Genomic DNA, 15,970 nt, shown 5'->3' on the forward strand with positions numbered 1-15,970 from the left:
AATCATTATTTCGAAAAAAGCTAATATAAAATTTCAGTCAATTTTTGACTTTTTAATTACGCGTTTGTGAAGTATCTTTGTAAACTATCTGAAAGATATTGTTGCCCTGAGCTCAAATTTTAAAAAATATATATATACCTCTGATAATTTCAGATGGTTTTGAGAGAGGGTTTTGAAAATGGCTAATTTGGAATTATTAACGAGCGATATATTGCGTCCTTATAACAGGCGCAAGCGGCAAAATAAAGCAATCCGAAATAAATTAAGGTCAGCAATTTAGTCCTATTAAAACAATACGAGACGCTTAACACACTTTTTGTGTTTTACATCGCGTTTGGGGGATCAAATGAAGAAAAAAAAGAAAAAAACAACTTGACTCTTTTTTTCAATTAGTTCGTCAATGATTCAAACAAAAAATTTTTAAATTGGCCTTGAAGTGCAGCCGGAACATTCAGGGCGTCGCCATGATATAAGTGCAGTCTTGTAATTTGATATTTTCATTTTACAATTCTGAGCTCGAAAAGACACAATTGGTCTATTTTGGTTTTTATTGAGAGCATTGAAGTTACATGAAAAATAAACATTTAACTTTCACAGCCTGTCCCTACAAAACTAAAAAAAAATTGACTATAATCAATTAAAACTGTATTTTAATTTTCTTCTAAGCAAAAAATCTTATTTAAATCGATTCTAAGCAATTGATTTTTAAAAAATGGTAACACTTGTTGAAATATCATCCATTTTTTTTAAAATTGATAATCTTTTTTTTCGAATTTTTTTGCGGTCTATTACGAATACCAAGTATCGTTCGTGTTTTTTTTTTAAATAACAATGTCATGAACTAAACTTTTTTAAGCTCTCAAAAAACATGAAAACATTGAAAAATTGGGACACTAAAAATGCTGAAAAATACAACACTATGATATGCATGACAATTTCATTCGTTTTAATGTTGGGATTGAATTAGTTTATCTAGTCGCTGCGCGGGACCATAGACTCTTCAATCGTGCCAGATCAGACCACAACAGGACGGTGAAGTCATCTCTCGGAAAATATATTTGAGACAGTAAAGACGACAGTAAAATTGTTGGATAAAAATTCTAAATTACTGATGGGATCAAGTAAAAGTCTCCAGTGGTGAGTTTATGCAAGTAAGAGAAATCAAAAAAGAAGTTTGTGAAAACCATTTTCCATGTTTTGTGACCACCAAAAACGCGATGAAAACACATGATTAGAAGAATTCAGAGATTTGGATGAGTTTTAAACCTAAATTTCTAAATCATTAATCAACAACATTGATTTTGATTTGACATCTGCGCTGCCATTTTTACACAAGCCAGTTAGCGAGTGTTGAATTATTTCACCGAGTCCTCTTCTTATTATTTCACCGAGCATACTCTCTGAATAAGAATTTATAAAAAACCAAGTAAAACAGGTAATACCCATGATTGCGTCGACAAATCCCGTGTTTTCCGCAAACAGAGCATCATCATTTCAGACAATATTTGAAGTTTTTTTTTGTGTTTTTTTTAAACATTTTACGTGCGAACTTACGGGGAAAAAGTCTAGTACCCGGTTGCAACACCCTTGATAACCCCAAGGGTAAATAACAATTGAATTTCTGTTTCTATTAAAATACTTGCACATATTTAGTGAAATTAAAATTTTACTGCCTATTTTGACTGCTTATTTTTTGACGTGTGATCAAAAAAATTGAGTTTTCTAAATTCCTCGTTTATTGGTCTTATATTTTAGTCTTCGCTTTCATCTGATTTTCTCACCGCCGAACATAGACATCTTGAAGCTTTTTGAATAAAAAATTACTGTTGTGAATAACTATTCCGCTTTACGTTCAGTAACACTTAAGCAACCACCTGATTAATTTCGTCTGTTTTCTGCATAATTGCTTACTCATTAAATCCTGTGGGATCCATTTTGTCACTTATTTCTTCAGTCTTTTTCAGTTGCGATTCCAAACAACAGTTTGATGTCTCCTACTCTTTTTTCACGTGACTCCTTTGCCGCATCTGTGAACGAAAACGCCTCCTGTATAAGCCTTCGTTTCCTTTCTTGAATCTCTAAAATCTTGTCTTCAATTGTCTCAGTGCAGATAAGCTTGTATATAGTCACTTCTTTATCCTGCCCTAGTCTGTGACACCTGTCAAAGCATTGGTCCTCCACATATGGATTCCATGCCGGGTCCATTAGAAACAAGTTCGAAGCGCACGTCAGGTTGAGACCCAAATTACCCGCTCGAAGCGACAGCAAAAGTACTGTAGTATTGGGATCAGTTTTGAAACAGTTTAAAACCTGATCACGCTTTTTCGCAGACAAGGTCCCGTCGAACCTTGTGAACTTAAATCCAGACTCTTTCAGGGGTTTCTCAATCAAGGACAGAAACGCAGTGAACTGCGACACCACTATACTTTTGGTGGTCGGGTTTCGCTCACGCACGTCATTCAATGTATTAACTAACGCGTCAACTTTCGAACTGGAATGCCATTCATCATCCGAGTTAATTCCTCCTGTTTGAGCAAGCGAGACTTCACGCGGCGCCTCTATTAACTCATTTTTGTTAACTAGCGTTCTACACAAGGGACAATTTCCTGTAGATCCTACATGTGTTGTTTGAAGAACCTTTTCAATACACTTTCTGCAGAACACGTGAGCACATTTTGTTATCACGGGGCTAACGAGAGAATCCAAACACACACAACACTCTTCGTCCGATCCTGAACTTATGATCAGTTTCAGGGTTTCGATTAATTTTACTCGTGTTTCGTCGTCGCAAGTTGAACTAATAGCCTCATTGGCTAGATCGAACGCCTTCTTACAAAGAGATGGATGACACACAAGCTGTCTTAGTCTAGTTATAATTGCCATTATATGTGCGTAATGGGTCAATTGACGCCCTTCTCTAAAATATGATCCAACTATCACCCTGCCTGAGCTTTCCATAGACTGATACAAATTCTTCTCTTCAGTCGATAATTTAACTTTCAAGAGTTTTACTGTCTTTTTTGGTAGATTTACAATTGGCTGGTCATCTATACACATAGTTTTAGTTCTTCTTAGAACCAGTGTCATTAGCAAACTCTTGAAACTCTTCACTATTAAGTCCGACCCATTCAAAACAGGTCTTTCGATGTGTTGCTTCCACAACCATTGACCGTTACTTGGATTTTCAAAGGGTTCCAAGCGTAGAAAACGCATTAAAGCCCACAACTCCGATAAAGAATTTTGAATGGGCGTTCCTGATAAAATCCAACGCCTTTTCGCTTCAATCGAAAACAAAGCTTGACTCATTTTAGTTTTCGGATTTCGTATTAAATGTCCTTCGTCCAGAACAATTCGGAGAAACTCGCAGTCCAATAAAGAATTTGTTTTATTTTGCTTTCCTTTCTCATCGGATTGTCCACCACTTTTCACGATTTTGAAATCAGAAGCGAGCAATGTGTACGTCGAAATTACTATATCATGGCTCATAATGTATTCTAAAGCGTAGTTGAAACGATCTGGTCCATAATAAAGAAAAATCGACAAACCCCAATTTGATTTCACATGTGTCTCGAATTGTTCGAGCCAGTTCGAAAGCAACGAAACTGTACAAACGAGCAAAGTACTTTTAGGAGATCCCTTGCTTAAATCACAGTCAAAAGGCAAAGCGTAACACTTAAACCTACTGAAGACATCAAACGACTCGGGGTCCAAGCCAAAATCATCGTCAACTTTTAGTGTTTTGTTGTTAACTCGCTTCCGTTTTGTTTTATATGAAGCCGAGCTGACTATTTTATCTATACTTTTCGATGAGCACGGTTGCATAACTTGGATTTCATTTTCAGTAACTTTAGGTTTTTTTGCTTGTAGCTCAACTGATAAATCCGAATCAGCAAAGGACGCTATAGGGCAAACAGCGCTTGACTCCTCGTCCGAATCAGAGAGAAGCTCGATTACCTCTCGTTTCAATTTTTCGTCGTTGCTACTGTCAATACTTCTAACTACACTGACACAGTCGTCAGAAAACTCACCGCCAATATCATTTCTTGTTTTATATTCATCTTCGGATGAAGATAACAGCTTACTAATCGCTTTTAGCTTAGCTGCTCTACCCTGAACTTTCCGTGCAGCTGGTTTTTTCACACTTATCAATCTTTCTGCAGTTTTTTTCGTACCTTTTAAGTGATCGGCGCCTTTTTTCACACTTACAACATGGTCTGTTTGAGACGGACTTTTTGCTTCAGCAATCGTCGATAAACTAGAAGCATTTTTAACAATTTGCTTTTTTCGCTTAGCTGCTCTGATTTTTGGAGATCTCGCAGAGATTGAAATTATTTCTAATTTTGCTGGTTTTTCGTAATCTGAACAATCATCTGAACTTAAGGTTACATGAGACACGCTCGAGTTTCTCGATGTTGTGCTCTCCGAATCTGAAACAATTTCTTTTTCCTTGTTAGCCAAAACATCCCCATTGTTCTGTACTCGTCTCGCCAGTTTTCTTTTGGGTCGACCATTTTCTAATGATTTAGCGGTGATAGCTTTTTTTGAACTTCGTATGTTTTTATTCACAGCAGAGTCGGCAACTATTTTTTTACTCCGTGAACTAGTAGTTTGGACTTCGTTAGCCCTATTAGTAAGAATGAGGGCAATAACCTCTAAACTTTTACCCAATCCCATTTCGTCTGCTAGAAATCCTCCACAAAGGGGCGCCGGCGCATGTTGTTGTTTAACTTCAGTCACTACATTTTTGTAGCCCGTTTTCTTTTCACTCTTCCAAAATGGAGGCAGTTCTTTGTTGTTTTCTCTGTCACACATCCACGAAAGAGCCTGTAATTGGTGGGGATACAACTTTGTCGAAATTCCATCACTGACTTTGACCTATCACAAACAAAACCAACAGATATGAAAGCAATCGAAAAGTCAAACAGGAAAAAACAAGAAATACAACCGCTTTTTAAAATTCTATTTGATTTACACAGAACCAAGCACAAACCGTATTTTTTTTTAATCTGAGACCTTTTTCAAGAAAAAGAGTTCCATTTGAGAAGAACTGATCAACAGAAAATTTGTTTATAGCATTGGAAAGCTAACAGCATTGATACGAATCAATTATTTGAGCGAAAAAAAACAATACGTACCGATAACGAAGTCTTTCGCAACATAAAGTTGCATCATCGAGAATAATCTTTCTTCTGAAACTACGGTAACACGAAACACGTCTGGATACATGTTGTAGTCCCTGACTAGCTTGTTTCTATTCATTTCATTAGTTGTGTTTGACGTATTTTATGCTGTTTTTACAAGTGGAAATTGTTACCACATTTTCAGAAGAATGATTATTCATGATGATGCAACTTAATGCTGCGAAAGCGAATAATATAGGTAAGCATTGATTTTATTGCATGGTTGCTTGCACTGGAAACCCTACCATATAAAAAATTTGGACCTACCTGACAATGTTCACCCCTTTGCATCTACTTAGTCTGAGATATCTTTGTGTATCATTTATGAATTTCAGAACTTTTTGTAGCCCTAATCAGTTAAAGTTAAGGTTGAGATGTTTTTCATATCATAAAACTGTTCTTCAACTTCACAAAAAAGGCTGCTAAAGTTTGAAACAGTTGTAAATGCTAATTAGATCTAAATTTGTTATTAGTCAATTTCCACCATTATACCACTTTTGTCACTATTAGACAGCAGAATTCGCTCCCCTTTATTTGGTAAAAAAAAGTAAAACAAAAAAGCGAAGCTTCATATCACTTGCGAACAATTACGAACATAAAATATCAAGCTGGCCGATAGAAAAAATAAACGAAAATCACTGAATAAAAACATGGCCAACAGACAGTTGGAAAAAAGCCAATGAACGAAGAAAAGTGACTCGTTTTTGAAAAAATTTCAACTGACGAATTTCTAAGACAAAGATGAATTTCAAGAAAAAGCTCAAGAATTTTCAAGAAAAATTTATGATTTGCACTTTTTTGATACAATTAACTCAATTTGAGAAAGCTGGATTAATATGTCAAATCTATATTTTGGTGGGAAACCCGAAAATTAAATCTATATTATGCTGGGAAATCCGAAAATTAAATTCCACTTTCGAAATTGATCACGTTTTTGGCGACCTTAACATTTATGCTGTACGATGGTGGAGTTTACCTTTCTTTTAAACAGAGGGTAGATTGTGCAACAAGAAAAAATACAACCAAAAAAAACTTCGAATAGCAGGGGAACTTTAAATACAGGCATGCACAAACAATGTCCGAAGTCAGCGACATAGAACGTCCGACAGAAATCTTACACGTTCTAAGAAAAATTGCTAACGGCAAAAAGACCCGATTAAAGGACGTTCAAGTGTAAAAAGATTCGCAATATTTTACAAGCCTTAACGCCCCAAAAAACATTACACGTTCTGAATAACAAAAACTTAAATTCAGTTAAGTACATTTAAACATAAACTGGATCAGTTACCGCCAACGACTGCACAAGCAATGTGCCAAAAAAACAATAACTAAAAATTGAGCCCCATTATATTACGTTGAAGCCTATATTTTACGAATACAAAAATACTAGCAAGCCCGTCTCTAAGTGATTAATCAGCTCGCAAAAACTTGAATGTTGTTCAGATCAAGCTATTGAATCAATGAAACTTTAAAACAAATCAAGTTATTTCATGAATCAAATCGGAGGGCGCAAAGTTAGAATTTTTTTTAAGCAAGCTACTCCAGATATGAAATTTTGAAATATTTCAAAGTCATATCATGGAGCGAACCAGTTTCTGTTAGTTTTCAAGCAAACTACTCATTGGATGAAACTTTTTTACGAGTATTTCATAAAACGAATCAGATGGCAAAAAAATAAGTTTTTCTAAGCATGCTATTAGTTATGCAACTTTTAAATAGTCCATGTTATTTTATGTTCTTTAAAGTTCGCGAAAAAACTTCTAAGCAAGCTATTAAGCTATGAAACTTTGAAATATTTCAAGTTATTTCGTGGACCGAAGCGGTTCGCGAAGAAATCAAATTATTCTAAGCAAGCTTTTAAAGCTAAAAAAGATTTCGAGATTATTTAATGAAGCTAATCGGTTTGCAAAAAATTAGTTCTTCTTCAAGCTATTCAACATATGAACAATTTCAAGTTATTTCATAGAATGAATCAGTTCGCGAAAAATTTAAATTTTCAAAGGAAATTATTCAAGCTACAAGCGACATATTCAAGTTATTAAGTAGACCAAACTGATTCGGTAAAGTTTTAATTTTTCGAAGCAAGCTCTTCAAGTAGAGAAACTTGGAATTATTTGAAGTTACTTCATAGATCGATAGACTGAATCAGCTAGCGAAAATTTAAAGTTTTTCTTAGCAAGCTATCCAAGCTATGAATGTTTGAAATATGTCAAATTGTTTCATAGAGCAATTCGACTGGCGAGAAGTTTCAGTATTTCTAAGCAAGCTACTGAGGCGATGAAAGTTTGAGTTATTTCAAGTTTTCACAGAGCGAATCGATTGATGAAGAGTGAATGTTTTTCTAAGCAAGGTTTGCAAAAAGCTAGTTTTTCTAGGAAAAGGTTGCTGTTTTTAGTTGGTTTATTTCAGAAAGAAATCAATCTGAAAAAGCAAAAATTTGGGGAAAAATGGACAAAATCTGTCTAGCCTGAATTGAGTTCATCTTGGCTGACTCTGAATTGAGTTCATCTAGGCTGACGAATTGAATTTTTGTAAAAAAAAATAGGTCTTGAATATTCCAGACTTGGGAAACTTTGAAACTTCTACAATATTCTTGGCCTTCTCTTAAACGTTAAGCCTAAAGAATTTATCTAACGTTGCATTCGACAAAGCTATAACATTGCGTTCCGTTAAGCATTCCGTTCATAACGCATTCCGACTTTTTGCAAAGCTCCATTTCGCAAGCCCAAGCAAATTGTTTAAAAAAATCGCTGATTGTAGGATTCAAGCCGCCTTAGGACATCTAAAATACGCGTCAATTGCATGCAACTTATCAAATGAACATAAATACTTATTTTGACACACTAAAATTAAATACAATTACCAATGAATAAGCTCTAATAAATTGGATAAAATACTTGCTATACAATCTATCCTTTTTGTGGTAATGATGCCATATCTGAAAAACCTACTGACAAACTAGAGCAATGTTGTGCAGTTACCACAAAATAGTCCAAGCAGCCACATAAGGAAAAAAGACGGCTCCTATACAGGCTGGCTCAATTGTGAAAATTTGAGTCGTAAGAAATTAATATGACCGATGAGCTAGCCTCAATTCAATTGGGAACGATTTTTTATGCATGATAATTTGCCACGCATAAATAATTCACGTTACGCTTTCAGCAGTATGAATAAAACCTTCAAAGCGCGCGAAATTAGTCCAGAGTATGGCCAAATTGGCAACTTTCAAACTCCCAAAAGTCTGCAAAAATGATTGGAGGAAAAATATCTTTTACATTTGATTTGAAGTAGTAGATATCTTCAATGGGGTTTAAAAAATTTTGTTAAAAACTATTATATCGATCGCCGAAAATTGACTAAATAAAAAAACAACCCAGAGCATAAATACTCTTTTTTCTTCGAAAGTCGGAACAACAAGACTGCTCGTATACAATGCATAGCCCTGATTGTTTCGATTGCTCCCGAATCATTATCGAATAATTTTAGGGAAAAGAAAATAATGAAAAACTATAAATCTTGGACAATATCAAAGATCAATACTGAAAATTTAAGTCGCATGAAATTAATACGACCGATTAGCTAGCCTCAATTCCATTTGGAACGATTTTTTTGAGCGGGATAATTTGCCACGCATAAATAATTCGCGTTACGCTTCCAGCAGTATGAATAAAATCTTCAAAGCGCGCATAAATTAGTCCAAAGCATGGCCAAATTGGCAATTTTCAAACTCCCATAACTTTGCAAAAAATGATTGCAAGTAAATTACTTTTAAATTTGATTTCGCGTAGTCGATATCTTCAATGGGGTACAAAATTAAAAAAAAATATTTCGATCGCCGAAAATTGACTAAATAAAAAAACCACCTCTAGCATAATTATTCCGTTTTCTTCGAAAGTTGGAATAGTAAAATAAATACATATCCGACAAGCAATTGCAAAAGAATTCACCAACTCGTGAAAAAACAAGGCTAAATGTTTCCTAACTTTCCAAATTTAACGGTTCACAGAAAAAATGCATCACGAAGCTTTTTAAATTCAAGAACTTTTAAAATCGACTTTTAAGGTGCTCCATTATTTCCTTCTAATTGAAGAGCTATATTTTTGCCTTTTTTTTAAAACATCAAAAAAAATCCCCAAAGATACCCAGAGGGATAGCTGCACATCGCAAACAAAATCAAAAAAGACAAAAAGGAACTTAAAAATAAAAAGTATGATTCAACAGAATTGCCCTTTACGAGATTCGAACTCCGACCTCCTAATTCAACTGGCAGCTAATTTCTAATTTGATGGGGGCGAGTTGGATTGGGAAAAATTAACTCGTGTTATAAGACAAACCTTTGAATGTAAAATGAAAAAATGAAGCGAGCACAAAATGAGCCATTTTCTGGACAAGAGTGAGGGTCTGACCTCTCGAAGACATGCTAAACTACGGTCATCTCACCAGATAAAAAAAATCAGTTTTACTGTATAACCATTGAATTTAGCAAAATCCATAGTTAATTCCAAATTGTTGGCAATATCATTTTCAGTCAACGAATCTGAACGAAGTTAATCAATCTGAAACTGCTCATTTTGACGTCGCTTTTCAGTTTATCACTAATTTCCATACGTAAAAACCATTTTCAATTAATTAAATAACCTTAAAAGTTAGAGGTTTTGACCAATTGAAATTCTCAAGCTCACCTATATTGCCAACAATTGAGCATTAACTATATATGTATACAGTGCTGATTTAAATTAACCGGACAAAACGCATTAAACTTGAAATTTAAAACGCATTTTTCTCAAATTGAGTTTAGTTTACGTGAAAACTTATGAGGACAAAACTTGCTTAAATTTTTAGCAGATTTAATATGGTGTAATTTGTTCTGCGAAATTCGGGCCCGAAATTTTACCCCAAAAATGGGTCATTTTGGCTTTTTTTAGTTAATCAAAAATTACGCCGAAAATACCCATTTGATCACAGACATAATTATATCAAAGTGAGCCCCTTACGTAGCCCAATAAACTTTATGAAGGGTATTTTCTCCAAAATATTGTATAAATTAATTCAATTTTATTTGATAGACAAAAAAAGGTCATTTTACTATATAAAATACCAACTTTTTATTTAAAAACAATTTTTAAACAATTTGCATTTTTTTTGAAGAAAATAACCTTCATAAAGTTTGTTGGGCTACGTAAGGGGCTCACTTTGATATAATTATGTCTGTGATCAAATGGGTATTTTCGGCGTAATTTTTGATTAACTAAAAAAGAGCCAAAATGACCCATTTTTGGGGTAAAATTTCGGGCCCGAATTTCGCAGAACAAATTACACCATATTAAATCTGCTAAAGTTTTAAGCAAGTTTTGTCCTCATAAGTTTTCACCTAAACTCAACCCAATTTGAGAAAAATGCGTTTTAATTTTCAAGTTTAACGCGTTTTGTCCGGTTAATTTAAATCAGCACTGTACAATAAGCAACGTTGAGACGAAAAACAAACCCCATAAAATTAATTCTGGTAAAATTATAAAATTTCCATAAAATTATTTAAATATTGCCTTCGTAGCTTTCTTTTTGCGTCAAATAACTCACGTTGATAAAAACACGTTTGAGACGTTATCTGAACAAGGAAACTGAGCACTGAATCAATAGCTACAAAGAAGTGCAATTAGAAATTACCTTGTTGAAGCCCTTGCCCAGCTTCTTTGCAACTCCTTCGAATACCTTCTCAAGTTCTCCTTTCAGTTTCTTCTGCTTCACTACCTGCTCCTCTGCTGAGACATTCATGGGCACATACCCACTTCCGCCTCCTTGCCCATTTCTTCCACGATTAACTGCAAAAAATCAAATCTTGTTTTTGTTTTAAAATATTTTTACCTGAAACTTAACCTCAAAAACTTACAAAACATTGCAAACGGTGCATAACATATTCCCAAATATGGTCACTTTGGGTTTCGGCAGAGCTCAGAACAATCAAAATGGCTGAATGCTGAAAGACAATTCATTCAGCCCGTCAAAAAACTCCCCTGCACGCCAATGTTTACACTAATATGTTCTGATTACCTTAATTCAATCATACCAAATATTTCAATATTGAATCCAGAAAAATCCCTATGAGTAATTCGAGGGTGGGGATGAAAAACAGCCCGAATAATTATACAATTATACAAATGTCAACTGCTAGATACGAGTGTGATAGAGAGGTCCCAAATTACATTAATATTAGGCGAATACCGAAAAAACTAATTCAAAATGCACCGGTCGGTCGCTTCTAAACAGGGTTGCAAAAAAAACACATTTCGAGTAACAAAAAACAACGAAATGAAATTATATGCAGTTTGTGCGCCGCACTTTTCCCAGTTGAGTGCTCTTTTGCTTTCATTTTCAGTAGGATCGACTCCAAAAAAGTCGGAGTTGAGAAAACGCAGCAAATCAAGAACCCAGAATGGAAGAATTTTACAGTTTCTCGGCTTTTTCGAGCCATTCGCGTCGTTCGATACCTCGTTCACGAAATCCATCGAGGAGATTTTTCCACGAATACAGTTAGTACAGTTAGTCAAAGCACACAAGAAATTCAGCCGATCAGGGGAAGTTGCTTCAAACACAAAATTATTCAGTGTTTTAAATACTGAGTTAAACGTGTTTTAAACATGTTTTTAACAAGACATGTTTGAAACGGTGTCCCACTCTTTAACCCTACGATATTTAACCGCCTATGTTTACACCCCCTATATTATAACCCCGTAACATGATAACCCCACAACAAAATCCCCTTTTAATGACGATAATTTGTGTCAAATTAAGTACTTTTTATAAGTACAGGAGTAGTCCAATTAAGTTTACTAATTGAGGCCTGAAAAGCTAGTCTTAATTCACTTGATGCCTCTAGCATCTCAAAAGTAATTGCATTTCGATTAGTTAGAGAAATAATCCCTCACTCTCGCGTTTAAAACAGAGATAACCTACATGGTGCTAATTGAAGGCAACAAAAGACGTTTGTGAGTTTTATAAAAAAATCATACTGCCTTCTTCTTTAACCATTATTATACCACACTATCAGACCAGATATAATGTTTGAAGCGTCATTCCATTTTAATTTATCTTCGAAAGACAAACAAATGCTAGTGGTATCAGTCCACGAGTATTACCTCAAACGCAAAAACATTTTACCACGTTCTGAACTTTTTACTACGAAATGAAGCAATTAGTGTCAAAAATTAAGACAACGCTTTCTCTTTACCTCCAGGTATGTTCCAGCCAAAATTCTTCCCGTTCAATTTTCTGGTCAACTCCACATTTAAACTCTGGTGTCCATATAAAGTAAGATCCAAAGGGTGTGCAAACGAGCCACAAACCACAATCACGCCTTCCAAATGAAGCCCCCCGTTGTCTAGGTATGGCGCCAAAATCTCCGCCAACTCTCTTCTTAGATGTCCGAACTGGATTCCAGAGCACATCGCTTTAATCGCATTCGGGTCGTAACTATTACCAGGGTCTCTTTCAAACCTAACCTTCATTTTTGGCGTCACGTGAATTGTTCTGTAATGACTGATACCCACCACAGAGGTACGTATTGTTCCCAATTTGTTTGTGGAGTCACGGCGGCGAATAAACCTGCTTAAGAAATCATAGAAGTACAGCTGCGCAGTACCATCCAGCCCAATGTCGACATCCGAATCAGGGTTGTAATCCGAATCGTAACTTGAATCCGAGTCATAATTGAACGGGTTGAACATCATCGCATGCATATCTTCAGCATTCAATACAAATATACGCAAGGTTTAAACACAAAAACGAAGTTGCACTTCGCGTACACAAGCAAAAATATGACCGATAACGCTTGAGGGAAAAACTTAATGAGTAAACATTTGAGTCTACATAATGTCTTAAAAACGCACGCCAATTATGAGTCTACATAATTGCTAAGTGACGCAAGCCAATTATGACGCATTAGCAGTACCAGTCATTTTGAAAATAGAAATTTACCAACTAACATGCCTCAATTTATCGAGCGGACGCAACAATTTAAATAGTATACGAAAAAAAATCAGCAAAACCATCGGACCCTACCCAGGTTCGAAACCTCTTATTCTATCGCGGGTGTCCTTCCCTACCTCTAAGCTACAGATCCATGATACCTGGAAGGTAAACTGCTATTTGTAATATAATGGACTGTGTTAATATCCTTAGCGTTGGCTGTACTTAATAGCTGATTATTGATCTTATGCACATACTGCAATAAAAGAACACTTTCAAAATTAACACTAATATTTGCTACTTAGATTAAAAAAAAAGAGTTCATACTATCACACAAGCTTTGCTTGTGTAATCAATGCATGAAAGTTGAGCGTAAACTAAATATCAGCGACACAATTTCTCATAAAACTACACTTATGCTTAACTCTCATGGGTAATCGTTCAAACCCTATAACTGATCAAAGGCCGAGTTAACAGGATTGATTTAATCGAACACTTATATATGATGTTATAAATATAATATAAATTGTCGATTATATATAAAGGTCGATAACTCAATAACTAACGGAAAAAGCAAACTGTTAAAAAACAGGAGCCAGGGACATCTACGTTTGCTTTGCAGAAGGATTCCAAAAGATTGTAAAAACTAATATATGTTGACAAAAAGTACTTACTTGAATTATAATTTTTGGCCACCAAAAGTAAAACAAGGAGCTTAAACTGTTATGAGACGCCACATTCCTTGAATTTTAAAGTTTTTGACAACTTGTTTAAACAGGATTTGCTTTTTAGCGATACTACTATAAGCCTATTTCATTACAATTTTAGCCAACCAAAATAAACAGGACGCTTAAACTGTTGTAAGGCGCCAAGAGTGTTGAACTTGAACGTTTTTGTCAATTTATTTCAACCAGGGTTGGAAAATTGTATGTTATTTTTGAAAATAACAAGTTAACAATTGAAAACAACATGTCATTTATGTTAAATGGTTCAACACATTAAGAAGCATTTAGTTTCTTGAAGATAAATGCCAGTTTCCCAGCTTTCTCGCCACCAAGTTGGGCTATGAATTTCCAATACGTGAAAAAATCGTTGAAGAATTTCATAATAAACCAAATATCTTCAACTGAAAAATTTAGCATTCAAAAAAGTCATATCATCCCCCCACCCAAACACACAGGGGAATGATATTTAATCTGAAAAACAGTTATATGCGGAGTGTTTTTCCCAGAAATATCCACATTTCTACGAAATAGCTAGTATCACTGTTAGAAACTATAAATAACATTGTATGTTGAACTGAATGTTAAATAACTATGTTACATTTTCCAATCCTGATTTCAACAGATTTTCATTTTAATGATACTATTACAAACCCATTTCAAAAATTTTCTGAGCATTTTCATTTAAGGAGATACTTACTGATAGTAGTGAAAGCAGAAACGACTGCAAAAATGATAAATATTTCAAGAACAAAAATTTAAACTTAGACAGAATCAGAAGGATCCGCTATCAACTCAATCCGCAAAGTAGGAAATCATTTAACTTAAGATAATTTGAAAGCACACTCGTAATTTTTAGTTGCACTTTTATAGATCAAGTTTAGTAGATAGGATATTGCTTTAAAATTAGATTGATATTTTTAGCTAACCAAAGCATGCAAATATTTCAAAAAAGTGCATGTTGGCCCACTAATGTATGCATTCATTTCAGTTTAAAAAATTTGTTAAAAACAAAACAAGATATAAAATCTAACGAGCTACTTAATGTCGGAAGTCAGCAACTTTCCTTAGAACTCAGCAAACTAAGCAAACTTGAGCAAACTGGATCAATAACTTAATTTATATTCCATTCGGAAATTAAAAAAACATCCATTTTTGAATCGATTTTTTTTTCATTTGCATTTCCGTTTCTGGGGAATGTAATTTGCCTTCAGTTCAATAAATAGTTTTGACGAGCACTTAGGAAATCAAGTCACCCGCAAAAAATATGAGTTATACACTTTTATGACTTTTTATACTTCAATTAAATTACTGTTTCAACTAAATTTCAACTTAAATTACTGTTTTGATTTCTTCGTTCATTGATCCCCAATAGCGTTACATTAAAAATCAGGGCTATCCTCCCGCCTGCCGATTTGAAATCGCTCAAATAAAAAAACGAAAAAAAGCCTCAAACCACTATCGTTGTTTTTTGAAAAACATTTTTTCGACACTGATATGAAATAAATTTCAGTCGGTCAATTGATAGCGTGTTATATTCATATCAACCATCTGCCTTAATTTGATTACGCCGTTTTATGCGTTTCGTCATTTTTGCTTGGGGTATAGCTCAAGGTGGCAGGACAATCTACCCTATTCCAAACTACCCTATACCATTCTACCCTATGCCATTATACCCTACATACCAATCTACCCTATACCAATCTACCCTATACTAATCTACCCTATACTAATCTGCCCTATATACCATAATGAGGTATCATAATGTAATCTTTCAAAGTCCTATTTTAACCTATTTGTATTCTCTCGCGCAATTAAGTCATTCCTAACTCAGTTTATTTTAACAATTTTGGGAGGTAATAGAGGCCAATACCAAAAGAATTTTACCTTCTCCCTGACCCCGCCCCCCAGTACCGCCTTGGCCTGGTACTGGGGGGTCTACCCCTCCTTTTGTGATCAACTAGTCAAACCCTCAGTAATTTTCGAATTTCATTCAAAATTTGACTTCTTGGTGATTTGATCTTTCAAGCTTTTGAGTTTCAAACACAGGCATTATCCGCTACGCTATGTCGACTTGATTTGATATGACTTTTGTTTGTTTAAGAA

General features: G+C 34.8%; 1 protein-coding gene across 1 annotated transcript; it reads right to left on the bottom strand.

The window, feature by feature from the left end:
- Positions 1 to 786: 786 nt before the first annotated feature.
- LOC134847714 (helicase-like transcription factor) lies at positions 787 to 13,107 on the bottom strand. Its single transcript, XM_063864898.1, has 3 exons — positions 12,406 to 13,107; positions 10,845 to 10,999; positions 787 to 4,875 (listed from the first exon to the last, which is right to left on the bottom strand). Exons 1-3 carry the CDS (start codon positions 12,911 to 12,913, stop codon positions 1,951 to 1,953), a joined length of 3,588 nt encoding a protein of 1,195 aa, XP_063720968.1. The 5' UTR covers positions 12,914 to 13,107; the 3' UTR covers positions 787 to 1,950.
- Positions 13,108 to 15,970: the final 2,863 nt, after the last annotated feature.

The sequence above is a fragment of the Symsagittifera roscoffensis genome, chromosome 6 (assembly GCF_963678635.1).
Source record: "Symsagittifera roscoffensis chromosome 6, txSymRosc1.1, whole genome shotgun sequence".
Classification (NCBI taxonomy): domain Eukaryota; kingdom Metazoa; phylum Xenacoelomorpha; order Acoela; family Convolutidae; genus Symsagittifera; species Symsagittifera roscoffensis.